This window comes from Mesocricetus auratus, unplaced genomic scaffold, assembly GCF_017639785.1.
Source record: "Mesocricetus auratus isolate SY011 unplaced genomic scaffold, BCM_Maur_2.0 Super-Scaffold_100003, whole genome shotgun sequence".
In the NCBI taxonomy this organism is placed as follows: Eukaryota; Metazoa; Chordata; class Mammalia; order Rodentia; family Cricetidae; genus Mesocricetus; species Mesocricetus auratus.
Genome location: NW_024429188.1, coordinates 17,444,950 through 17,471,962, shown reverse-complemented (window position 1 = coordinate 17,471,962; position 27,013 = coordinate 17,444,950). Strand labels below are relative to the sequence as shown.

Here is a 27,013-nt window from a genome sequence, read left to right as displayed (position 1 = left end):
GATCACCAACTTCAGGGTTGGGGATGGATGCTGAGCATTGTAAGGACAAAGGGCAGTAATAGTTAATTAACTTTGCACTGGGTACCATTTCCTATGTCTTTAGTTCTGAACCATGAGACAAAGGTTAGGGAATATCAGAGTTAACTGGTGTCCTCTGACATGAAAGGACCACTGCACTCACAAACTCATAGCAGCAGTGGTTGCCTTAACAAGACCCACTCAAGACCAAGACAGTCATCATTCTAGCATGGAGGGAGAAGAGGTTCCCAAGCTCCCACCTTTAACTGAAGAACTATGGTCTCTTGATGGTTTTTGGAGCAGGGAGAGTCGATTTTCTTTAAGAGTATAGTTCCTGATAGGCCAACCATGCTTTACCAGATGGTTCAGAAGTATATGGACAGCCCAAATTCAGAGTCATGGAGTTATTTAAATGAAGAAGAATAGGAGGAGGAAGAGGAGGAGGAATATAAAGAGGAAGAAGACAACATGAAGTTGTGGGTGCCTAGGGAGGTGGGGTGGGTCTGAGAAGAGGTAGGGAATGAGTAAAGGATGAATAAGATCAAAACACATTGTGTGAAATTCTCAAAGAATTAATAAAATTTCTTTATATAGATACAGACACACAAAATCTAAGGAAGTCAAGGAAGAAGGCTCTGCTGATCAAGACTCAGATTCACCCACCATAGTGAAATGCAAAAGTAAGTAGGAAAAACTTCCTGTTCTACTCTTTGTATGTTGTAATAGTAGTGATTCAGACAAAATGTTGGATGGAGGGAGAAAACCTTTTATTTGTGCAAAGATAGCTTGAATTCCATTTACATGTGAATTTGGATGAAAATTCTTTCACATAACAAGTATTTTCATAAGACATCAATCTCCCTGTGTATATTTTATGTTTTGTGAATCTATGATCACAAAGCCTCTCCATACTTTCCCATAATGTATAACAGTTTATTTATATATGAAAAACATAACATTCAAAAATACATTAAAATTTCCATATGCTTATTTTTTATTGATTCTTTGGGAATTTCACATCATGCACCTTGACCTGTAACCTGCCATAGTGACCTAAAATAAACCCTTTCACTTCAAAATAAATAAAAATGAAAAAGTAAAACATGTTTTAAAATGCTAAGTATACAAGCAAAGTTGTAATAAAACTTGTTATTGAGAATTATCTGAAGTGCTTGTTTTTCAATGCAGAATGTTGCATCTTTATAAAATATTTGAAACTCTGCATTTTGCAACATATCAGCCTTATTGATTCCAATGTAGGTCTGAAGAACCAACAATCTAAAGGACAGGGCTGGTGAGATGGCTCAGCAATTAAAAGCTGCCTGCCATTAACCCTGAAAGCCGAGTTTGATGCCCAAAACCAGCACGACAGAAGAAGAAACTGCTTCCCACAAGTTGGCCTCTGATTTCCTGTGTGTGTGTGTGCCCTGGTGTACATGTCCCCCTAAAGTAATAGTAATACTAATAGTTATCATTCATAATAAAAGGGACACAGAGCCACAAACTGCAGTCACGCAACAACTACTTTATTCACTATTGGATGCATGCATCTGTCCAGTTCATAATTATGCTTTATTTTGTCCAGAAATAAGAGTGACTACTTATTTGTCTACAGTGGGTTCGAGTTACTGTCACAGAGAGCACACGAGATGGGATAGTAGCTTTGGAAGCATTTCTGGAAAAATTCAAATTCATTTACAGAGCACACTTTGCACTGAGTTTCACATGACTACACAGTTACACACATGACAAAAGTAAAAGGATCTGAGTCAGTCATGTTCATAGTGTGAATTTCTTCTACATAATTCATTAATCCAAAGAGTCTAGACAAAACCAAGATATGACATTATTTACACTGAGTACCACACCTGGAACTCGTTCTGAGCTATTTAACAGAGAGTTTACTTTTCAATGCAATAAATATTTATGGCTAATATTAACATGTACAATTATAATTTACAAAATATGTGCCTAGTATTTAAAACAAAACATAAAATAACACTAAAGAAGCTTGTGCCATGTAGTTTCACAACTCACTGGAGTGTATCATCTCAAACCCTGTTGTCTCAAATGCAAGAAAGGTCATATGCAAATTGGTAAAGCTCAGCTTATAGAACAAAATATGTTTTACGGAAAGCATTTTTACTTTTACATTGTCATAGTCGATAGTTAAAGCTAACTCAAAGAAAACCTTGTATACACAAGAGGCCCAAATTATACAATGTGTCTTAAAAACTGAGGTCCTGAGTTATAAAAAAAAATTCACGCTGGGAGTTAATGAAATCTAAAATGTATGAAGTTTTATCATCCATTAAAATGATTCTCTTAAGAAACCATAAAGTTATGAAAGTACCTCCATGGAGTGAATTTTGAATTTGGGGAAATACAAATCTTATCTCCTAGAAATTCTAACAGAGCATCCAGACTGCTGATTCTTTATTTGAGTTCCTGGTCAAGTCCCTTAGTCCAGCAAGTATTTTCTTTCTGTGAGAGGTCATTCCAGGAAACCATCCATCGCCATATCTTATTTATTTAGTAAGGACTAGGGGGTGGCTTTGCCTCTTTCTTGATACCCTTTCTCCAATGAATCCTGAGTCAAAGAAGGCTTGATTGTTAGGACTGGGTCCTCTTCTCTGACTCTGTCCATTGCTGAGTTATTTGTTGTTGACTGGGTTGTTTTGAGACAAAGTGCCCTAGCTGTCCTGGAACTTGCAACAATTCTTGAGTGCTGGTATTATAAGCATGTGTCTCCAAGCATCCTGTTCAGTAGGTTTTTCAGTTAGTCACAAAACTCTGTGACTTAGTGGGTGCTTGCAACTAATATGTATCTCTGGGTTGGGATGAAGGACAAGCTAAGGGACTTCCCTGATCAATCAGTTTGTACTGCATCCCTGCCTTGGCCTTCAATGAGTCCTTTACCTGATCCCCTATAACTACTAGGTCAGGTCTTTGGATAACATCTAGAGTAGCAACAGGGCTTTGCATTAAGTCCTATTAGCTTCATTTCTCACACAACCTGGATTTGGGAGGTAATACTGGATGAAGGTGTAGAAGCCAGAGAGACTCTGGTCTATATTTATATTCTGCCATTTGACTCTTCTGTGTAACCTTAGGATTGTTAAATAATGCTCTTGGATCATGGTTTCATATGCCCAGGAAAGCAGTTCACATTTGAATGTTTGCTGATACTAAGTCCTTTGAGTCCTAGCACTTTCAAAGCCACAGGAATTTACTCAAGTTTTGGATAAATGATATTCATTTCAGGGTCATTGTTTTTCCCCAGGCATCTTGTCCTGTGTCTCTGCCTTCCACTTCCTTATAACATGAGAAGATATTCCCACTTCTATGAAGACAACAATAGCCCTATTAACTCCCGTGTACCAAGGTAAGGAGACTCTTTCTAGGGGTACAAAAATGTCTTGGAAGCTGGGGAAACAATGATTGTCATTTTTCACGCAATAAGCTATAAAAATGAAGCACGGTTAATTCAGACTGGAGCAAAATGAAATCAGATTAAATTGCAGAGGATGAAACAGCTTTTTCTTTTTCATAGGTCAAATGTGGTTTGACTTTGACAGCTCATGTTTCAGTCCCATGGTTCCATGGACCTTTTAATTCAGTGCTAGATGGTCACAAGTAAGTGAATTTAATACTTCTAAATTCCCATACTAAAGGATGTGAATGGACTTTTTGGTCAGTGGGAAAGGTGTTGGTTTGATGAGGTAATGAGTGTGAGAATACTTTATAGACCATTAACATGAGGTAAATGCAATATTCTTTTGAATTAATCATGGACCGTAAGTGAGGATCCTACATTGAATACATGTGCAACCTTGAAACTTTAAAAACATATTTCAACTACATTTAGTGCATTTCTAACATGAGGTTTCATAAAAGGAAAGTTTGTTCTTCATGTTATTTGTTGACTGCTCTAGGTATATGTTCTCCTGGAGCATATGCTTGGTCCTCCTTTATCTAGCAAAGGATATCTTTGAAGGCAAAAATTACAATATTTTAAATTTCTTTATGTGTGTGTGGGAGGGCTTGCGTGGAGGGCATGAATGTAGCATGGTGCATGTGTGGGGGTCAGAAGACATCTTGCAGGATAGCTCTTGTCTTCAACCACATGGGTTCTGGAGATGGAATTCAGCATGTCTGGCTCAGCGGCAAGTGCCTTTAGCAGCTGAGTGATCTCACTTGTCTTGAAGGCCAAAGTTATAGTAAGGGTGGAGCAGTGTTGAAGCTGCTGTGTCTGTGTGCTGTGGGAGGAGTGTGGCTGGGAGGAATAGCAATGCAGACACAGATGCAGAAGGAAGGAGCATTTAGGGTGGTGTGGTTCCACTGAATAGCATGTGTGCACATGCACACAGAGAGACAGACAGGGTGAGAGACATTGGTCCCATAAAAGTAAAGCATCCTTGCTTCCTTTCAGCTGTTAGTTCATTCCATGAAAATGGGGCCAAAGTTAGAAGAATTTTGTAGAATATGCTCTGTTCCTCCCTGAACCCCAGGGCTAATTCTAATCTATTCTCTCCCAACCATTCCCTCCCAGTATGGATGTGAAGAGATCCGATGGCAAGACAGTGTGTATTTCCCCTTTTTACCATGATCTGGGGCACACTGTTTATTCAATCCTCATAAAGTCAGGTTGTCAGGGCAATTGTTTCTATCTAGATTCTGGAGAAAGTGACTTAACCACCTTTTAGCCCACAGATGAGGATGCCATTCAACACGTCATTCTCCAAACAAAGATAATCCTTTTTTACTAGAAGCCATCTGACACCTGATGAGGTTCAGAGACCAATAACCAACTGCTCCTCTTGGCAGAAACATGAACTTTATAACCCAAGTTCTCCCACGTCTTACAGTCACATTCATTTACTTCTGTTCAGTGTGTACTTTCCTAACAAGATGAGGCTGCTTCATCTGTAGCAGCTTCTGAATAGTTTCCCCACAGGCTCTCCATCCTCTAAGCTGAAGAACCAAGTTATTAGTGGGGCAAAGAGGCTTTGCTAATGAGGCAGAAAGCTAGATTCAGTGGGGAAGGGAGAGCAACCAGAACTGGGTTGAGCCATGCACATTTATGGGGAATCATAAAATCATCAGCAGGGAGGGGCCTTGTCTGCACTAACTAGGGAGGATCATCTTGCTGTAGAATATCACTCCCAATGGCAGCTGTACCTTCCCTGCCAGAAGCAGCCCTTGGTGGGGAGACTGCTTTGTTTATTGCTTAATCTATCACTGTTGAGCTGCCTGCCTTGGGGAGGCTCAATTTAAGATAGATTGAAAGGTAGTATCTGTCAATTGAATAAACACAGATGGTTTTCCACAGCAAAAATTGATTTTTTTCCTTCACCAAAGACATAAGTGCTAAACGTGATTATCTTTGGAAGCCAGGCATGAAATGGCTCGGCTCCAGCCCCCGTGTGTTCTGCCCTGGAGAAGAAGGTACACTACATGGATCTCATGTTTCTCCTATGATTTTACGTTTTTTTAATTTTTTGTTGTTTTTTTGTTTTGTTTTTTTAGACAGGGTTTCTCTGATTTTAGGTTTTTTATTTTAAAATAAAACTTAAATTTAGTTAGAGAAGAGATGGACCATTTAAGCCTTTCCTAATACGAAGGTCTAGTTCAACCCATTATTTAATTAACTCTATGTTTTATAAAGCTTAGGTCACCAGATGCTAAAAACTCCCTCCAACTCTTTCATTTACAAGTCACAAGGAAGTAACAAGATTTGCCTTAGGATGCATAGCAATACCCAGACCTTGATCTTCTCACTGTTTGTCTAGTGGCTAGTAAAGAGACACACTGTCTGTGCCCTGATGTTAACTGAAGGAGACAGGAAGCTGAATCCTGTTCCGGAAATGTCTCTAGGGGCAGGTGTATCAGAGATGTTAAAACTATTACCCCAAATTCCATATGCCAGAATTCTTGACATCCCAGAATGCTGTCTATGTTAGTAACTATTTAGCTTCTGAACCATTTATGCTCAAGGGTTTTGAAGGGCTAAGGCAAAAGAGTAAAGTTGTACCACAGTATTTCAAGATAACAGGTATGTGAGAGCTAAAGAAGAGTGGAGAGAAAGAGTTCCCTTTGAATTGTGAGAAGACTGAGCCACATGTTTTCTCACGTAGCTTTCAACTCTAATTCTAAAACAGTGCAAGCTCATGAACCTTTATTCATGTGAGTGATTTCAAGGAGTCCCTGGGTAGCAGAACAACCTGGCATCTTTCATCCTGCCCATGTACAGGGGAGCATGGAAGAGTGGGTGAGGAGTTCCCTAACTAAGGAGATGGGCCACACATGTGTTTTCAAGATAGACCTGGAGGAGATGAAGAGACTCAGAGAATCTTAGCAAGGGAAGGGACTTTGCTCTGTGTTCTCATTTTAAAAGGGAAAAAGGAGCCTATAGGTGGAAAAACTGATAGACAAACTCATATCGCTAGAGGTGAGGTTGGGATAGCAAGAAATCTTGTTTTTTGTTTTTACCTCCACTGTCTGTCTTGCTTTTCAAACAGTGCCATGTAATTAAGGACTATCAGAAAAGCTTGTATTTATAGTACATGAAATCCCAGAGAAAATGGGAACGAAGAGATTTTGTTCCAGCTGGTACAACTGTAAGCACAGATCCTTACACTATCTTGGTCCTAATGCCTAAAGCTCCACAGTCAGCCAGTACTTCCCTGCATCAACCGACAGAAAGCTTTTTATATGTGCTATGTGCTTGCTGTTTATTTCTCACCCAGGCAGAGAAAGCTTGAACCAAAATTTCCTTAGGATTTAAGGGATATACATTAGGAAACACTTGTACAATTTAGAGTCAAGTGAGTTTGCATATTCACAGTATGTTAGAATTGGCGCATATTTAAGTTCAGAAAAAGTCAAAGCAGATTTTCTCAAGTAAGTTGATCCAAACTTTAGAGTCCTCTCTATGCATTTAGAGAGAGATGGAGCTGCTGGTCCAGTCTTTTTCTGCATCTGGGTTATTTCATACAAATTCTTTTAAAATAGAAATGAATATGTACCTTTCTGGTTGCTTCAAAAATTTAAGCTTTTTATGACTTTTTAAATACATGTTCAGACATAAGGTCATGTTACTAAAATTATATTAATATTCTTCACACACTTTAGGGGAACTACACTTCCAATATAAACACAATTTTATTTATCTACAGCTATGGTCTTTCTCATATTGAAACTACTGCTTCACCATAGCAAGGACAATTAAACCTAAGTAAATACATTTGATTCAAAATATGCATACCAAGAGTAAACACCATCATTTATACATTTATACATAGTTGTTGCTTTGATAAAATGATCATTTTTTCTCACAAAAGGATTTCTCCGCCATGGCAGAATGACACTACAATGGCCCAAATTGGGTTAACCACAATCAGAACTTTTGTGAAATAAGAAGTCAGAGCATAAGCTGTTGTTCTATATCCATACATGGATCTATGTGTTTACTTGTATTTTGCCTTATATTGGGTGTTTCTCCCATGTCCTCAGCAACATTTTTTAAAAGTCAATATTTAGAGGTTTGTTTTATATTACACTGGCTTCCAATGTTATAAATGACGTCCATTCCTCACACATGGGACTCTTTTTTAGAGTTGGCTTCTCATTTTAGGAATGTAAATTAAAGTTGTCCCTTAGTTTACATATTATAGATGTTTCTGGAAAAAAGAGTCAAGCCGTGTTTTGAAAGCAATCAGCTTCTGTTTAAATAAAATCTTTCACAGAGTAGATATCCAACGCGTGGTTTCTCAGCCTTCTTTGTTCATACAATTTCTATGACTTAATTGACCATACTTGCATAGCAGGGCTTGGTGCTTTGAATAATAATTTCCAATTTGTTCCTTCTTTTGTAAAGGAAGATTTGCTCTCCACCAAAAGAAACCCTCCCAAACTGAGATGGAAAATGAAGCCAGCACTTTGAGATAACACTAGTGATTGACGCTTTTGCACATCTCTCCTACCCATCTGTATCATTCAGCCTCCTGAAGGGTCTTTGGAAAGTACAGAGATAACATCCAATTACAGGGCTCCTGGCCATCCATAAAACAAAACCCGGAGTCCCTTAGGAGGCAAGATTGAGAGGTTAGTCTAGACATACCCCTCATGACAGATGTTTCCATTGATGAGGCTGAAGGTGGCTGAGGGGTTGGTGCTTTTAAAGGAGGTCATGCAGGTGGTACTTCTCCCAGTGCTATGGGACCGGTTCATTAGGCCAGGCTGGCAGCAGAGGAGTTGAGTGTTGAACTGCTTCCTGAAGCTCTTGCTCAGCAGATAGAGGGCAAAAGGGTTCACGCAGGAGTTGGTGAAGGCCAGGAGGCGGGCACAGATGCTGGTGACAAAGTGGAGCATGGAGGTGTCCACCTCAGAGTAGTGGTAGGAGCGGTACAGGTAGATGATATGATTGGGGAGCCAACAGAAGGCAAAGAGTCCCACAAACACCAGTACTGTCTTGGCAAGCCGCTTCCGGGATTCGATCTGAGGAGAGAGAGAGAGAGAGAGAGAGAGAGAGAGAGAGAGAGAGAGAGAGAGAGAGAGAGAGAGAGAGAGAGAGAGAGAGAGAGAGAGAGAGAGAGAGAGAGAGAGAGAGAGAGAGAGAGAGAGAGAGAGAGAGAGAGAGAGAGAGAGAGAGAGAGAGAGAGAGAGAGAGAGAGCAGTGTTAGAGAAATGAAGACAAACATGGACAAGGAAATGGATGAGGGAGCAGAGACACAGAAAGAGTTCAATTGGAGATGAAGATTGTGTGTGTGTGTGTGTGTGTGTGAGAGAGAGAGAGAGAGAGAGAGAGAGAGAGAGAAACAGAGACAGAGACAGAGAGACAGAGAGACAGAGACAGACAGAGAGAGGGGGGAAGGAAAGAAACTGAATCAGAAACACAGATTGACAAGGCAGGAAGCAGAAACCCATGAGGTAAAATAGTTAGAACATGCTGCTGAGAACAGATCTTTAACAAAGTTGATTACATGCTTGAATGGATCGCACAATGAAATTCTAGTAAGTGCCCTCTTTCCCCTCCAGAGAGCAATGGGGCAGTTTATCAGCCATTCTACTTCATGCCTTTCTTTGCTCTACAGTTAATTATTTCTTATCCCCTCTGATGCTCAAAACAGCAGCCAGCTTTATTCTCCCTCATTGGCCAAGCTGAGATAAGTCTGTATTATTATTTTTTAATCTGTAGCTATTTCTGGATGACACTGTGAGGAAGGTGATTACACAAAACAGAGTGAACATCTCTTTTTGCACTTAACTCCCTTTGTGACTTCAAGGAGGGGCCTCTTTCTCATTAAACAATTTGAGGGTATAGTGGGTGTTTGCTTACTAAAAGGCCTTTTGAGTAGGCAGCCAGTTGTTCTGGCAACTGCCATTTTTCCTTGGTAGGAAAAGAACTTTGAAAGAGGAGCCCTCCAAAGGAATCAGCTATTCACTTGTGTGGAGTTGGGGTATTTTGGTATACCATTAAATATATCAAAGATCTGCATTTGGGCTAGGAAGCAAAAAGAAGTAATTGAGGCCAGAGAGATGGCTTGCAAAAGACCTGAATTCAGTCCCCAGCATCCACATGGTGGCTCACAACGATATATAAGTCTCCTTCAATGGGATTTGGTGCCTTCTTCTAACTTCCATGGATACCAGGCACATTCATAGTGCACATACATTGTAAGCAAACACTCATATACATACAATTAAAATACATAAATCTAAAAAATTAAAAATACTGCCAAAGAAAGGGAAGCCAGAGCCATTGGTTCCTACTTGTTGTCCCTCTAGGATAAAATTTCAGGAATTTGTGGGACATAGAGGGAGGAGTAACATATGGGATATCCTCCATGCTGGGACCTGTAGCTATTATACACACTTTCCAAAATGGAAGCTATTACTATTATAACAATGATAAGAAAATTGAGGCCTCAAGAGGGAAAATCAAATATGGAGTTGAGCCAGTCATTCTGCAAACCTTTCTTTTTTCATTGGTATGCACTATGTAGATAGAGATGGGTTTCATGAAGACATATGTGTTCAAGCATGTCATGTCATTTGACTTTGGTCACCCCTCTTAACCAGATTATCTCTTTTTCTTAGTCTCCTTTTCCTTCTCCCTCTGATTTATCTGTATAGTTACTCTATTCCTGGTCAAAGAGCATGATTGGAATTAAAAGAAGCATCTATAGAAAGCATTGGAGTTCCTGAAATTATTTTCTTTTTCAAGGTTCTGGGGGACCGAATCCAGAGCCTTGTGCATGTTAGGCAAGTGCCCCATCATGGGACTAACACAAGACCCTTAAAGAGGCATCACTCACTTCTTAGAATCTCAAAACCAAGTCATGTGGTCACTTACACAACCTATTTTCACTAAGATCCAAAATGAATGCAAGAGGCCAAGGGTCTAAGGAGGACAGTAAGCACCCACCTGCTTCTTGACGTGTATATTGCCTTCCACAGGAAGATTGTAGGCACTCTGAATCAGATTTCGGGCAATGAAGTAGTAGTAGACAGAGATGATTGACAGTGGGATAATGTAGAAAACCAGAAAGGAAGCCGTAGAGTGGATTTTAGGGTGCAGCTCATTAGAGTGTGGGTAGGGGGCACAACTAATGAAGGTTTGGTTGGTATCTTTCACATGGAAGGGATGGAGGTCAGAAAACACAGCCTCTGGGATGGCCAACAGCATAGAGACGATCCAGATCAAGGCAGCTTTGAGACAAATCTTCATCAGGGCATGTGATGCCTGGATATCCATTGGCCGGACGATGGCTTTGTACCTGGGGCAGCAAAAAGGGAATGGCTCTGTGTAAGTTGTTCAACACCATTATGGACGATACCACAGCCAGGACCAAAGCGAGGTAAGTTAGGCAGCTGAGGAGCAAAATTGAAGGAGGCACTCACCATTAAATTCATGAAAATGTTTACTCCAAATTCTCATGACCCAGAAAGTGAGTGCCTTCTGAAATTTGGCACCCTGAGCATGTCCCTTGCCACATTCTAGCTGGTCTATAATGGATGCCTTGAGAAATGCAGAAGTTCTGTTCTCTCTCTCTCTCTCTCTCTCTCTGTTTTAAGTTTAGAGGTTTAAATAATTTATGTACATTTTCCAACCTTCTTTGTTTAAATTATTATATAATACAATTACATCATTTTCTCTATTCTCTTTCTTCCCTTTAAAGCCTCCTCCCATGTAAGTTGCCTTTCTCTCTTTGAAAGTCAGTCTCTCTCTATTACACACACACACACACACACACCTAAATATATAATGCAATGTGCTCAGTCCATTTAGTTTAATTTGTATGTATATAATTTCTGACTGACCATTTGATATTGAATAACCAATTAGGTGAAGTCTTCCCTTGGGAAAACAATTTCTCTCCCCTCAGCATCCCTTAGATGCCTGGAATTGTTTGTGTAGGCAAGGGCTCCCACCAGATTTCCCCTTTAAAAATTATATATACTTATTTATTGTGTACAATATTATGTTTCAAAATATGTATACATTCTACAAGGCTTGAATTAATTAGCATAAGAATTATCTCACATAGTTATCTTGTTTTTGCTTCTATGAAACCAATTAAAATTGACTCTGATTTTCAAGCGTACAATACATTGTTAATAACTGTAGTCACTGTGCAGCACAATTCACTGAGTCTCTTGATTTTAAGAGGACTTCTCAGAAAAGCTGATGTTCCCTTCAGTTTTCATAATGAATTATAGAAATGAATAACAAAGGAAATTGCTACCTAAAGAGAGACACAGAGGCAAGAAGCTCATTTTTTTATTTCATGAAATCTTCATTTTGAATATTCACATCCATTTCCAGGAATCTGAAGTCATCGAATATTTTCAATATTTCTCTTCTTTCTTTCAAAGAATAGGGAATGAATAGACCATTGACAGTGGTGCACCTAGAAGGAGGCCTGTAATTAACAAACTGATCTTTGCTTCACTTTCTCATCCTCTTCTTTCTTCCCTATCTCCTTACTGTTTTGTGAGGTACCCATACTGCTGCTGCATTCAGTTAAGGACTCTGGGAAGCAGACTCAAGCCTGACATCAAGGGTACAAAGGTCTATTTGGCTGGATACCTGAGCTGAACCAGTTAATGAACTATTTGCTCAGGTACTGAAGAGTTTCTCTTTCTCTTAAACATCTAACCAGAAAACATAGTTAATGATTGATACTAAAAAGATTTTTGTTCTCAAAGAAGTGATCAGTGTTTTAACCCTGTAGAAGATAAACAGAATAGTTCCATCCATTTGCCTGTGAATTTCAAGATGCCATTGTTTTTTACTGCTGAATAGTACTCCATTGTGTATAGCATTCTGAGTGAGGTAACCCAGACACAGAAAGACAAACTTATGTACTCACTCATAAGTGGATGTTTGACATAGAGCAAAGGATAACCAGCCTACAATCCACAACTCTAGAGAAACTAGGAAACAAGGAGGACCCTAAGAGAGACAAACATGGAACTCCCCCCACCCAAGAAGGGGAAAGAGACAAGATCTCCTGAGTAAATTGGGAGCATAGGGGAGAGTGAGAGGGAGGTAGGAGAAAGAAGAGAAAGGGGAGGGGGAAGGGAACGTGAGGGATCAGGAAGGAGAGATTCATAGCTAAGCACTGAACTGAACTCCTGGCATCCATTTTTAGAGAGGGGGGAGTGAGCAAAGTGCTCAAGACCATACGGAGGAAACCCACAGAAACAGCTGACCTGAGCAAGTGGGAACTCATGAACCCCAGTCTGACAGCTGGGGAACATGCATGAGACCAAACTAGCCCCCGTGAATATGGGTGGAAGTTGTGGAGCTTGGGCAGTCCATGGGGCTGCTGGCAGTGGGATCAATATTTATTCCAAGTGCATGAATGGACTTTGGGAGCCATTCCCTATGGAGGGATACTCTCTCAGCCTAGATACATGGTGGAGGGCCTAGGCCCTACCCCAAATGATGTGACAGACTTTGATGATCCCCCATGGGAAGCCTCACCCTCCCTAAGGAGTGGATGGGAAGGGATGGGGAGGGATGGGAATATAGTGGGAGGAGTGGGAGGATGTGATGGAGAGGGAACTGGGATTGGTATGTAAAATAAGATTGTTTTAATTTAAATAAAAATTAACAAAAAACAGAGTAGATGGACTGAAAGAAAAAGAGAATGAAGCAGACATGAGGGGAAACAGAAACAATATGCTCCTAAATCATAGAGGGTCTTTGATTTCTGGTCTACGAGATATTTTTGAACATACAACCTTGTGTTATAATTGGAATATTCTCTCATTGCCCTTTCTCTTGAGTTACTTTAAGTGGCTTCCATTTTGTGGCCAAAAGAGCCTTATATGAAACAGTCAACTCCAACGGCCATATGAAGTTGCCACCATATTTATTCCCAGGATCATTTCCTGTCTTAGTTAGGGTTTCTATTGCTGTGAAAAAATAGCATGACCAAGGCAACTCTTATAAAAGAAACATTTAATTGGGGTGACTCACTTACAGTTTCAGAGTTTCATTATTGTCATGATGGGGAACATGGTGGCATGCAGGAAGATGCAATGCTGGAATAGTAGCTGGAGTAGTAGGCAATAGGAAGTTGACTGAGACACTGGAATGTATCCTGAACATACCTTGAAGCCCACCTCTACAATGACACACTTTTTCCAGCAAGGTCATATTCACTGTAACAAAACCATACCTCATAATAATGCCATTCACTATGAGATTATGGGGTGGGGGACAGTTACCTTCAAACTACCACTTTTCCCTTATGTCATTTCCAATACCTAAAAAGAATAAGCTGCCTCTTTGTATGCAAGGGATAGTTATTCAAATGCTTAAATCTATATTAGATCGTGGCCTCCCTCTTTCTATTCATGCTCAATCCCACAGTCTGAATACATCTGAATCCAGTCCTTCCAAATCCCAGCTTAAGTGTCATCTTGAAGATTTTGCAGACTAATTGATGCCTCCAACATTTCCATTCTTTCTCCCAACTTGTCTGAATTTTTGGATGAAGTTATCAGCTCTTCTTATTTTATACTTTCTATGCATTGTTTTTAGTTAATTAATTATTTGTGGTCCTGGGGATTGAACAAAAGACCTTGCTTATGTAAGCTAGGTAAGCCCTCTACATATATATTCATTTTGAGACAGTCCTTATAAATTGCCTGGATTTGTCTTGAACATACTCTATAGTGAAGGTAAGCCTCCAACTTGCAATTCTATCGCATCTGCCTCCTGAGTGGGGCTATATCACCTGACCCAACATTAACTTATTATTTTCTAGGTTTTTATGGGTATTTTCTAAGTGACTTTTTAATCAGCTTCTTTGGGTCTGAAGATTCTGTCTTCTCTCCATTTCTTTCTATAGCATGAAAAATGCCCCCACTTCCCTTGTTCTACATATGTTTAAATAGGAACTCAGCAAACACTTGCTATTGGTTTTCAATCTATAATTTGCAGGAGAGTCTCTCATTCCCAGGTTCTCATAGGTGAGAGAGATGGGCTTCACTATTACACACTTAGTAATAATCATTCTCCTGTAGATGGACAAATTCACTCTGCTGATACCAGGCTCAAGATAATTTATTTCCCACTTCTAAAACCATCTGTGCAGCCGGGCGGTGGTGGCGCACACCTTTAATACCAGCATTCGGGAGGCAGAGGCAGGTGGATCTCTGTGAATTCGAGGCCAGGCTGGACCGACAGCCTCCAAAACAATACAGAGAAACCCTGTCTCCTAAAACCAAAAAAAAGAAAGAAAGAAAGAAAGAAAGAAAGAAAAACCATCTGTGCTTCATTTTCCTCGTGTCAACATTGGAAAGGGTGAAGAACGTTCTTCACAAAATTAATGTTCCAAAGACTCAAACAAATAGGCTCCTGTGTCCAAGATTAGAAACCTTTGTCTACAGAAAGACTTGACTTTTACTCAGATGATAGTCTTTTCATTATTTTACTCAAATAGTTCAGCCCTTGTTTGTCTATAGTTATCTACTGTAGTCAGTAGAAATTGTTGAACATCAACCCTTTAAAACTTCCAGTACAATTCAAATGTTCACTATACAGAGAAGACTGGTCTAGAAGAAAACAAAATGAGAGAAATAGTCTCAGAGGTAACTGGTATGTTGCCTGAATTTAAATTAGAACCCTACAGGTAATCTTTGACAAAACTATAAAACCATGGATTTATTTTCATTCAAGAATAGCACCTACAATCCCCCTTGAAGAAATCTGAGGCTGTTATTAGCTGATTGTAAGATACCTATAATCCAGAGCACAGAGAAGTGGAATCTTTGAAAACATTTTTTTCATATGATATATTTTGGTCATGCATTTTCTTCCCCAAACTCCACCCAGATCCTCCTCATGCCCCCATCCCTCTGAGTTATTTCTCAGCATACAGCTTAGTAATCCTTGTAGCTATTCCAACTATTCTATTTTAAACATGTGACATATTGTTGTCATCCTTTTCCAATTTTTCTCTAGGTTATTATCCCCAGTGCTCTTTTTCATCCCATCTTAATATACTCTAGTATCTTCTGGCTTGTAACACAGACTGTGATCAAAGCAAAATCCCCAGGGAAATGGATGGATTGAGAAAAAAGAAAAAGACATAAAGGAAAGAAATTGGAGAATAATAGAGAAGAAAGCAGGAAGTAGGAGATGTTAGGTAAATGGAGATGACAGAAGGAATGAGTAGAAGAATGGACTAAATATTAGTGTGACTCTTTAATACAATTCTGTTGTTGTTGTGTCGTACCCTCACCAATGTATTCACCTGCACTTTGTCAATGTACCTTATTGCTCCAAGGAAGCTAGTGTAAGAACATTGGTTAGTTGAAGAGGAACTGAACACTTACAGAAAGTACTCAAGTCATTTTTTTGAGAATTTTAAAGAATAGTCAGGGCTGTCATTCAGAAAGTAGTAACTCTCACAACAAAACACAGATCTGCCACGTGACATGCATGCCCTCCTGCCAAGCATGTGGGGAGGGATAGGCATTAATAGCACAATGCTGAAGATCCTCAAAACTTGCAGAGCTAATACAATTGTAGACCTTGTTTCCCTATCCAAGGCTTAGTGGAAGTGATATGAACAAAGAAAAGTTGGACATAGAGTTGAATTCAATCTTTCTTCACGATTATAAATGTATCAAAGAAGATTTTTATTCACATTAAAGGAAGGGTGATAAACTAAATGTCACAAGGAGTTACTCAGCTTCAAATATAGGGTGAAAGCACTCCTCATTGTGCTAGCTAGGAATACCACTCAGTAAAGAGTAAACAGACATGCACCTTCAAGATATGTGTTTTTATTTATAAATAATACATGTGCTGTAAGAAAATATTCTAAAATTATTATCTACTAAAAGAAAAGGAAGCTCTTGGGGAAATGTATAAGATGAACCTCAAATACATTTTGATGCCAGACAGAGAGGAAGTGCTTAAAGTATGAGAGATTTGTGATAATTAACATAGAAAACATGTTGAAGAGTTTTCTTAGAACAATTTTAGCAATAAAATTAGAGCAGTGGTGATAGAAAACTCAGTGGATTTAAAGCTATTCATAAATCTATGTCATTTTTATTATTATTTATTTATGCACATGGGTGTGCTCTTGCTCGAGTTTATGTGCATCATATACATTTATGTACTTTTGGAGGCCAGAAGAGGGAGTCAGATCCCCTGGAGTTGCAGTTTTAGAAAATTATGAGCTAACCAACATGAGACCCAACTTGGGTCTTCTGTAAAAGCATAACCTTCTTTGAAGTGCTGAGCCATCTTTCCAGCCCTCCTTTTAAAATTAAAAAACGAAAGAAAAATGCCAGCTAATAAAGAACTATGTTTAGATGTCCATTTGTAACCTTCTATGTAATCATTGATTCAGGTGAAAACAATAAAACCACTGAGACCAGGGGTTTGAGAGTAATAAGATATTCACACAATGTGCTCACTAAAGATCATTACCTGGCTACAAATGGGAAAATACACCTTTATGATAGAAGGATCTAGAAGTTACCCCTTAACATATCAAATGCAAGAGAAATTTTTCCTTTAAACAGGGTTGGCACATCCAGTACTTATGATATTCTTAGAGGTTCAGGAAAATGCTTTAACTTTATTTTAAGTTTAGAAAATATGTTCATTTTCATTTTGTCATTATACTAATGTACTCATGATACTAAATCTTCAACTTGCATTCCTCCTGTTTCAGCCTCTGAAGTAGCTGGGCTTAGAGGCCTGAGTCATCAAATTGATGGCCTATGCAGTCAGTATTTGTGACCAAAACGTTTAATCAGAATCTAAACATGAAGGAAAAAGACAAATTCATATTCTGGCACATTCTAGAAGATGACTGGCATTGACTTATCAACAGTAGCAATGTCCATTGCAACTGTAACTAGACAGTAAGAACCTACATTTAAAGATACCACATACTTGATTTACATGACAAAGAGAAATCAAATTGTAACTGATGTGGAAATTTCCTCCATGCAGGGCAGTTTTCTAGTGCCAGAAGCTGATACAAAGGACATTTTGGGGCTGGGGGTGGGGCAAAGCCTTCAGTAGAATTACTCAGCAGTGAACCCTACATGCTACAATACTAACCCGGCAGGCAAGATGTACCCACCTGTGCAATAGTGGAATGAAAGTTAGAGGAGTAACCAACCGTTTTATGATTGGATCTGAGACCTGATCCACAGGAAGGATTCATGCCTAGTACTATAAACCTGATCAAAATTCATGGTTGGAAAGGTCTTGGATCCTAGAGAACTTATTACTGTTGTTTTGCTAACAACAAAGGTCAAAATACCTTCTAAATATTTATGTTTGAGGCTGTAGAGATGGCTCTGCAATTAAGAGCACTGCCTTGCTGCTCTTACAGAGAACCAAGTCTGTTTACCAGTGCTCATAGGGCAGCACACAAAGGTCTGTGACTCCAGTTCCAGGAGATCCACCTCCTCCACCTTTTGTCCTCCATGGACACTTGGCACACATACACTACACATGCAAACAAAACACTCATATACATAAAATAAAAATGAACAAATCTTTAAACATGTATTATGTTTATATCCATAGATTAGTGCTACTCTAACCCTTGGTCAGGGAAGCTTCTTTTTTTAGGGGGTAGCAGGTCATACAGAGACTCATAACTGGTCAAAGAGCTAATTATAAGTGACTGTTGGATGCTATGTTCTAAATGGGTCATCTAAATCAACCCCTGTGTCCAAGTCTCAAAGGACATTTGGAAAAGAAAGTGGAAAGAATATAAGAATGAGATGATGGGAGGGGTGCTATGAAATGCTCTCATGAACTCATATCAGTGGTGGTTACCTGCACAATATCAAACCAGTTAACATTCCAGCATGGTTGGAGGAGAAGAAGATCATGATGAAGCCCCACCCTAGCTGCAGAGCTATTGACTGTTGGTAGATGTTGGGAGAGGTGTCATTTTATTGGGTGTGTGGCCACTGGTAAATTTCTTATTCTTCATTGGAGAGTTTTAGGCTCAGGCACACATGGGAGGTCCTAATTCAACTTAGCTGGGTTAATTTTTGAAAAGAAGACGGGACATGAAGTGTGAAGATGTTTTGGAGAGCACCCAAAGGATATTGGGGGGAAAACTAGGGTAGATAAAATCGAGATGCACTGTATACATGTATGGAATTGCCAAATAACAAATACAAAATATTCTTAAAATACCAATGTCATTGTTATAGAAATTGAAACCAAGTAAAATGAAGAGTCCTACTTTGAAGGTGATTAAAGAGGTATAATGTACAAGTGTTTATTTGGTCTGTAATTTTAAAAAAGAAGTTATAAAAGATTTTTAGGGGAAAATTGGTTATGGGTTAAATATTAGATATTGTTAAAAATTATTGTTCATTTTTCTTAACATGATAATGATATTAAGTATACAGAGGAGTGTGCTAAGTGGTCTTATGTCAACTTTGTACACAAACTAGAGTTATCTGAAAGAAGGGAGCCTCAATTGAGAAAATGCCTCCATAAGACTTAGCTATAAGGTGCTTTTTAAATTAGTGATCAATGGGGAAGGGCCAAGTCCATCATGGGTGGTGCCATCTTTGGGCTGATATTCATGAGTTCTATAAGAGTTCAGGCTGAGCAAGCCATGGAGAACAAACCAGTAAGCAGTGCCTCTTCATGACTTTTTTTTGGTTTTTCCAGACAGGGTTATCAGCTTCTGCCTCCAGGATCCTGCCCTTCTTGAGCTCCTGTTCTGCATTCCTTCAATGATGGACTACGATGTGGAAATGTAAGTTAAATAAACCCTTTCCTCCCCACCTTGCTTTTGGTCACAATGTTTTGCTACAACAGTAGAAACCTTAACTAAGACAGAGTGTCCTCGTTCTGAGGGAAAACACTCAAATGCATAGGGGTTTAATTTTCAAAGCTCAACACAGAACACAGCATGCAAACTTAAACATAAACATTTACACTTAGTACATTGTAGGGGCAAAATTGAGGAAATGGTTTTTATTGGGTGTAAGTGGGCATTCTAAATATACATTTTAAAAAATAGGCTAGCAGAAGAAAAAAAGGTGGTTTGAATGAGGATAGGCTGTCATATTTGCATGCTTGTTTTTCAATTGGAACTATTTTGAAAGGATTAGGAGGTGTGGCAAACTTTGAGGTTTCAAAAGCCCACATCATTCCCAATTAGTGTGCCCCCCTCTCAATCTCTCCCTCTCTGTCCCCTGTCTCTCTGATGTAATTATTATCCTAACATGTAAGCTCATAGCTACTGCTCCAGCACCATGCCTGCCTCCCTGTTGTCATGCTCCCTGCTATGATGTTCAAGGACTCACCCTTTGAAACTGTAAACCCATATAAGTTGCCTTGATTGTAGTGTTTCTTCTCAGTAATAGAAAAGTAACTAAGACATGATGTTTTATATGTTACTTTATGACATTAAAGGTAAAAGCCTTTGCCATAAGAACAGCATTATTAAATTATAATTGAAACGTGAATGAATGTATTTTATTGACTCAGAACCTACACCAAGAGCAAGGGATGTAGTTCTCAGCTATAGTCACATTGTTCTCTTGGGTTCATGATTTTAATACTGTCTACAACCTGTGTGGTTTTGTTTTGTTCTCTTTTGTTTCGTCGGGACTATTTTTAAGCCACTTGTTCATTTAGGGAGACTAGTTTAATTAAAACTAGATTGCATACAAATACACATCAGTCCACAGTGGCTGGCTATGAGCTGAGAGATTAGGGAAGAATGAGGTTGCCATTGTGGGTGGGGGCTCTGCTTCTTCTGCCTGATGGGTATCTGGTAATGGAGCCTGTGATGCAGTGGTCAGAGATTGAGCCTCGGTTTGGGACCTAGTGTTTAATTCATCCTTGCATTTAAATAGAAGCCTATATAAATAGAAGGTTTGATACTTTCATGTCTTACCATTAGATAGGTCTCAACTCTCTCCAGGTGACTGATTTCCACTTTGGGGTTCATTGTCCCACAGGAAAGTCTCCAGACGATGTAGCTAAAGTTTTAGTGGAATTCCTAGGAGTCTTCAACAGAGATCTTCCTTCTTTTGGAAGAAGCAAGTTTTAAACCTAGGCCAAGGGAGTGGGTCATGATCCATGCTGTGAAATGTAATTGGACTTTAGGTTTTCCTTAAAGAGATAAAGAAGTAAATAGTGTATGCAGGCAGAATCCTTCCACACCCAACACAATTCTTAAGTTGTTTATCTAGGGACTGCAGTTTCTTCATCACAGCTTCTCCCAATAGACACCCTGTATCTCCTGGAGAGCATAGCTGGCTTTGGAGATGAGAGAAGGTGTATCTTATTTGTTTCATATTACAATGGAAGTCATTGTGTTCACCTTCTACTATAGAAAGAAGGCTATTTCCCAGTGAAGGATTTTAAAATTCCTCCACCATGGCAAAGGCTTTAGGTAGCAATATCTCTACATATTTCCTTTCTTCTTCGAAGAAGAAGTTTGCAGATACCATGTGGGACTTTCTTTTGTGTGTCTGTGTTATATGTATATCTGTATTTGTGTGCATGTCTTTGTGTATATGTGTGTATATTTATTGGTATATTCAGTAGGTGGAGGCCAGGGATAGATATACATGTCTTCCTCAATTACTTTCCACCATAGTATTTGAGACAGGACCTCTCACTGGAGCTCACTGATTGAGAAACCAAAGCCCCGGGGCTCCTCCTCTTTTGCTTCCCTAAGTGCTGGGATTACAGACACAGGAAACTGTGCTTGGATGCTGAGGATGTGACTCAAACTAAGTTGTCTCCCCAGCTCCCAGGGCTTTCCCTTTTGTGCAGATTGCTGAAGTCTAAGTGTCTGTGTATGGGTTTCAATCTGCTTGACTCAGTCAAGAATCACCACCACCACAGAAGCTGAAGCTTGGGCACTTGTGCTCTCGCTGACTGTGTTATGTTTTGATTAAAGATCATGGTTTGTCCTCACAGCAACCCTGTAGGGCAGACACCAATATTACTGTTCTTTAACAGATGAGTAAACTGAGGTCAGTACTTTATCCAAGACTACCAATGTTAAGCATTAGCAACTAAGTTAGAGCCTATTCATCATCATGGTAGCATCCTAATCTGATGGATGGTCTTATGGTTGATCGCAAAACCTGGAATTCCTGACCCCCCCTCTCTCTCACACACACACACACAGAGAGAGAGAGAGAGAGAGAGAGAGAGAGAGAGAGAGAGAGAGAGAGAGAGAGAGAGAGAGAGAGCCACATGGCCTGAGGCTTAGAATGAACTCTGAACTCTCTTCTAAATTCAGAGACCCCAGGATCCAAAAGGGTCAGAGTGAGATCTTGGAGCTGAGATTTAAAAAGAAAAAAGTACTGGCATTAATAAAGAACCAGAAGCCTGCAGGCTAGAATGCAGCTGGGACGATGCCAGGAATGTTTCAGACAGAAAGATGGTGATTCTTGGAGATGAGATTGGGCATGTAACTCAGTTGTGGAGCACTTGACCAGCATGTTCCAGGCTTTGAGGTCAATCCTCAATACTACAAAACAATAGTAACACAACCCTGATTCTAGAATACAAGGGCTGTAAAATCTTGGGGGTAAAGTGGGAAGAGAGATAATCAGTTGTTGGACATCTTATAATGCTTTCTCATAAGGAATTGAGCGCCAATTGAACCTTGGGCCAAAAATGAGTTTCATCAAGATGATCTAATTCCAGAGTTCAATGCTAATTTTATAAGGAAGCCTTTCAGAGGGGATATAAGCAGGCTGAAATATTGCCCTTGCCCTTGGGTATGTTTAAAATGACAAAGGAAAGCGGTAACCCAGTTAAACTTCAGTAGATATGCAAGGATCTTGGCACTAGCTGCTTGCTCATAGACCATTTTTCAAAACTTTATGGAGGGAAGAACATATATTTAGATCTCGTTTCACCTTTTCAACAGTTTATGAGCCTCAAAGTTGGAAGAACATTTGCAGATCCCATTTGCACACTGAAGTCACACATAGTGAAAGCACTCTACCTTGGAGCCTAGAAAATACACAGAAAATCGAGAGATGAGACAAGCCCCAAAGACAAAGATCACTCCTGTTCTGGGATAGAATGAATCAGTGATTGGTGTCATAGATTGTCTTCAAAGTTGGTCATTTATCTCGAACAGACTCAGAGGTGAAGATTTAAATTAAGTAAGAGGAAGTTACCAGAAAGCCCAGGAGAGTGTGGCAAGGGAGTCAGAGAAAGGAGAAACATGAGAGAACCCTTTAGGGCCTCAGGAGCCTGTAGCAGAACTATGCCAGTCAATGGCAAAGTGACAGCACTTACCCACCTGTCCCTAGTCCTCTTAGAGCCCTCTTTGGCTGATACTTGTCGTAGGCTGTTAATTCTGGGATGGCCTCAGCCTGCCTCAAACCTTCCTTGGGTACAGTGATTGCCCTTGCACTGAGAAAGGAAGCCCACATCTTCCAGGGCACACCAGGGGGATACGACTGCCATCAACATAAGAAATTCTGTTCCTGGTCCATTTAGTTTATCCAACATATATGTAAACTTTGAAATATAGAAGAGAGCATTTAATTTAATTATATTTCACATTACTAGAGTTAAAATTAAAATTTCTAAATTACCTTAATAAAGTGTTACAATTATTTTCCAAAACAAGATGCATCGAAATTTAAAAATAACATTGTAGCATATGACTCATTGTAACGAATATGAAAGTTCAACAGCAGTATATTTAAATAAACTTTGATGAGAAGTAGTAAGAGGGTTTTTCAGCTCTGTAACTTACTGGCTCCTCCAGCTTGGGCTGACACTGGTGGTGTTTGGGTGGTCTTATTGTATAAGGATAAGCCTGAGATGAGAAGAGAGGCAGAGTGAAGCCTGGGGACCTGAGACTCTACTTTCATCATTAGCAACTTATGGTGATTTTTCTTTTGACTGTTTGTAATTTAATGAAAACTCACATCACACATAGTGTGTGCCCGGCACAGTTCTCAATGGGTTTCAAGAACTAACCTAAAAAAGAGATAGATTGACACTAAATGATAAGAAGGTCTCTAATTTGAATTTTACTACATAAGAGATGGATAGCTCTTGAAATGTTTTCTGTCATTAAATTCTAAATCTAACGTTAATGCTGTTATGCCTGTAACTATTAGCATCCTCAGTCAAATGCCTATGGAACTCATGCTTGAAGAAGAAAGAGCATACTATTCTATGGAATACTTTTCAATAGTTAGTTACCCTTACCTTAAAAAAATTCCTATTACAATAGAAGGTTATCAGTACTATTCATCATTCTCTCTCCCTCTCTCCCTCCATTCTCTCTTTCCTCTCTCTGTCCCCCAGTCTCTCTATTCCTTCTTCTCCCTCACCCTATTGCTTTCTCACCCCTCATTTTCTCTCCTAACACTTACAAATGAAAGAACTGATAGAGTGGCTAAGTTTCCCAAGGCCACATAAACAAATGGCAAGGCTAGAATCTAAACAGAGGCCATCTGGATCCTGACTCCAGGCTTAGATCATAAGACTTTAGAGGCTCCATTCTCGTTATCTGTGAGGCCTTGGGTTCCATCCTCTGTATCTTTCTCTCTATGTCTCTCTCTCTCTCTCTGAATCCTACAAACCAAACGAGAATCACTGAGCAGTCTTATACATGATGTTTTGATATAGTTCTTCCCAATTATTTTTTGGTCTTTTTTTTTTTTGGTTTTACGAGACAGGGTTTCTCTGTATTGTTTTGGAGGCTGTTGGTCCAGCCCGGCCTCGAACTCATAGAGATCTGCCTGCCTCTGCCTCCTGAATGCTGGGATTAAAGGTGTGCGCCACCACCGCACAGATGCCCCTCGAGACATCAGGCCATACCCTGCCAATACTAGCAAGCCTTTGTGGCAACTATGTCTTTTCAAGGAAGTCTAGTGATCTCTAGGGCACAGAGTCTCTACTTTCTCATGAGCCTCTGCCAATTAGCTCAAATAAAGCAAAATACCCCCAACTACCCAGAAAACAGCACATCTGGTAACACACAAGCATATTTTAAGTATCTCTTTTTGCCCGGTACTATACTAGGAACTAGCTAATGTAAATTAATCCATAAGCCTGGACACTTAATAACTTTTTTGCATACTCCATTCTGAAAATTAAGTACCAGGTTTGGACTGGAAAGTTGACTCAATGATTAAGAGCACGTGTTGCTCTTCCAGAATACCTGAGTATGTGGTGATATCTTGCTTGTACAAATAAAGCTTGTCTGAAAATCAGAGGACAGAGTTTGCCACCAGCTAATCACAGAGGTCTGCACGTCTGTACCGCCTTGTTTTGGCAAGGTTTGTAGTCATTGTTCAATTTGGATAGTGTACTGACAGCAGTTAAGGCAAGGGCATTTTCTTGCCCAGTGGCTTATCTTTGCCACAAAGTAAGTAAACTTCATGTGGAGTTTCTTTGATACTCATCGTCTTCTCACTTCCTGTCTGTTGTTACAGACCTCTAGACCTCTATGGTTAGCTAGTGGCAAGCTCCACCCTCTGATCTTCAGACAAGTTTTATTTGCTCGAGCAAGATATGACCACACCTGAGTTCAGTTCCCAGCACCCATGTTAGGATGCTCACACCATATGTAACTGCAGATAAGGGAACAGGAAATATGCTTAACTCAACAGGTCCTCTCAAAGTCTTACACAACTTTGCTCTGAAAACCTTACACAGTCCAATGCTTCCCAATTCTCTGGCCACTTCAAGTCTTCAAAATTTATTAGGGCTAACTGGGGGAGTGATCTTGCCAGGCCCAGTTCTCTCTTCCTCCCCCTTTGTTTTTCACAACTTACTAAACCTGTTCAATGAGCTTGATGAAAAGACCTTGGAGGAAGCAGCACCATGCACCATGTTGGAATACAGCTCAACTTTGTTTCCAAAAGCCTTTCCTTTCCTGGATTTAAAAGGTGCACTTCAGACAACTGAGGGCACACAGGAAGAAATAGCTGGCAGAAAGACGTTGGCTTTGCTCTGGATTTTACTCTTTTCTGATCATGTGTTGCAGAATCCCACTTTACCATTTAAAAACATAGACGATAGTGGTTCTTGATGATCTGGAAAGCTAAGGTGTTTGCTATGCCAGGAGTCTCAAAACAGCTATAATACCAGAGAGATGTAGGACTCTGTGTGTGTGTTCCTGTGTGTGACGAGCAGCTAGAAGACAATTTGAGAGTTCCTCCTCAACTCCTGCCAACTTTGCTTTTTTGAGACAGTGTCTCTCACTGATCTGGAGCCCAGGGTCATTCTTGTCTCTGACTTCCTAGAGCTGGCATTACAATTGCGTACCACCATGGGAAGCTTTCTCACATGTTCTGAGGACAAAACTCATAGTTGCAAGGCAAGCACTTGACCAATTGAGCTATCTCCCCCAACCTAAAATTTAAGGTTTTTATATATAATATTCCCTAGGATCTCTGTCCTAGATAACTGGAATGGGATTCTCTTAGGCCCACTCCATTTAAACAGGAAGCTCTCGCAGTTAAGTGGCTGTCTTAGAGAGTGTACACGCAAGTCTGCATCATGGACAGTAAACTATATGGGACTCATTGATCCAATCTAGTCTTCTGCCTCTTTTGGTATGACCATGAGATAACAATGTTGCTTTTTTTTACATTTTAAGTGGTTGGGAAAAATCAAAAGAAGAATAATATTTATGGGATGTGTGAAAATTGCGTGGAAATCAAAGTTCAGCATCCATAAATAAAGTTTTACTGGCACATGCCCATGCTCATTTGTTTACACATTATCTATTGATGTTTTCAGCTACAAAAGTAGAATTTAGTGGTTGTAATGGAGACCCGGTGATCTTCACATCCTCAAATGTTTATCATCTGGCCCTTTACATAAGTGTTTGCCAAGTACTGGCCTATGTGCACTGAATACAGGAACATGGCTAATGTTCCTGTGTTCTCTGATTGTGCCCTTCCAAGCTGTTTATTCCATCTTTAAATAGAAGGAAGCCTGCCTTCCATCACACAACACTGCTTATTAGCCTTATTAATTCATGACAATATAGACAATAGGCCACTGAGCCCTGCCATTGGGCTTCTAGAACCAAGCTCTCACTGCTCAGCACACTTAGTCGATTTATCAGCACACTGAAGTACTAAATTGCCATTTCAGGCTCTGCTTGGCACTATGAATGTAAAAGTTCCTGGCCAATGAGGATTTAAGTTCTAACTGGAGAAGCAAGATATGCCCAGAAAAGCCCTTAATGAACAGGACAGTAATTTCTACATAGATTTTTGTGAAGATCTCTTAAAGCTGATGGCAATAGATCAATATATGAAGTACTGTTACCACAATAGAGACAAATGAAGGCATACTTCTAATTACAAATCTCTCCTCTATGGAACTATTGCCCTGAAAGCAAGAAGTCATCAAGTGTTATTTCTTTTACTTAAAGACACCAAAACCAAGAGAAGTCCCATTGCCATTTAGTTGAGAACCTCCCAGAGTCCAAGGCTCTAGATGTCCAACCAG

At 39.7% G+C, this 27,013-nt stretch overlaps 1 protein-coding gene across 1 annotated transcript in view; it reads right to left on the bottom strand.

Annotated features, from left to right (window-relative positions):
- Positions 1–7,163: 7,163 nt before the first annotated feature.
- The window catches only part of Grpr (gastrin releasing peptide receptor), a 35,296-nt gene continuing 15,446 nt past the window's right edge, over positions 7,164–27,013 (bottom strand). The window contains exons 2-3 of the mRNA XM_005074218.4: positions 10,448–10,799; positions 7,164–8,517 (exon numbers count right to left, since the gene is read on the bottom strand). Of these exons, the coding sequence (XP_005074275.1) occupies positions 8,131–8,517; positions 10,448–10,799 (739 nt within the window). The 3' untranslated portion in view covers positions 7,164–8,130. The remainder of the gene's footprint in view (positions 8,518–10,447; positions 10,800–27,013) is intronic.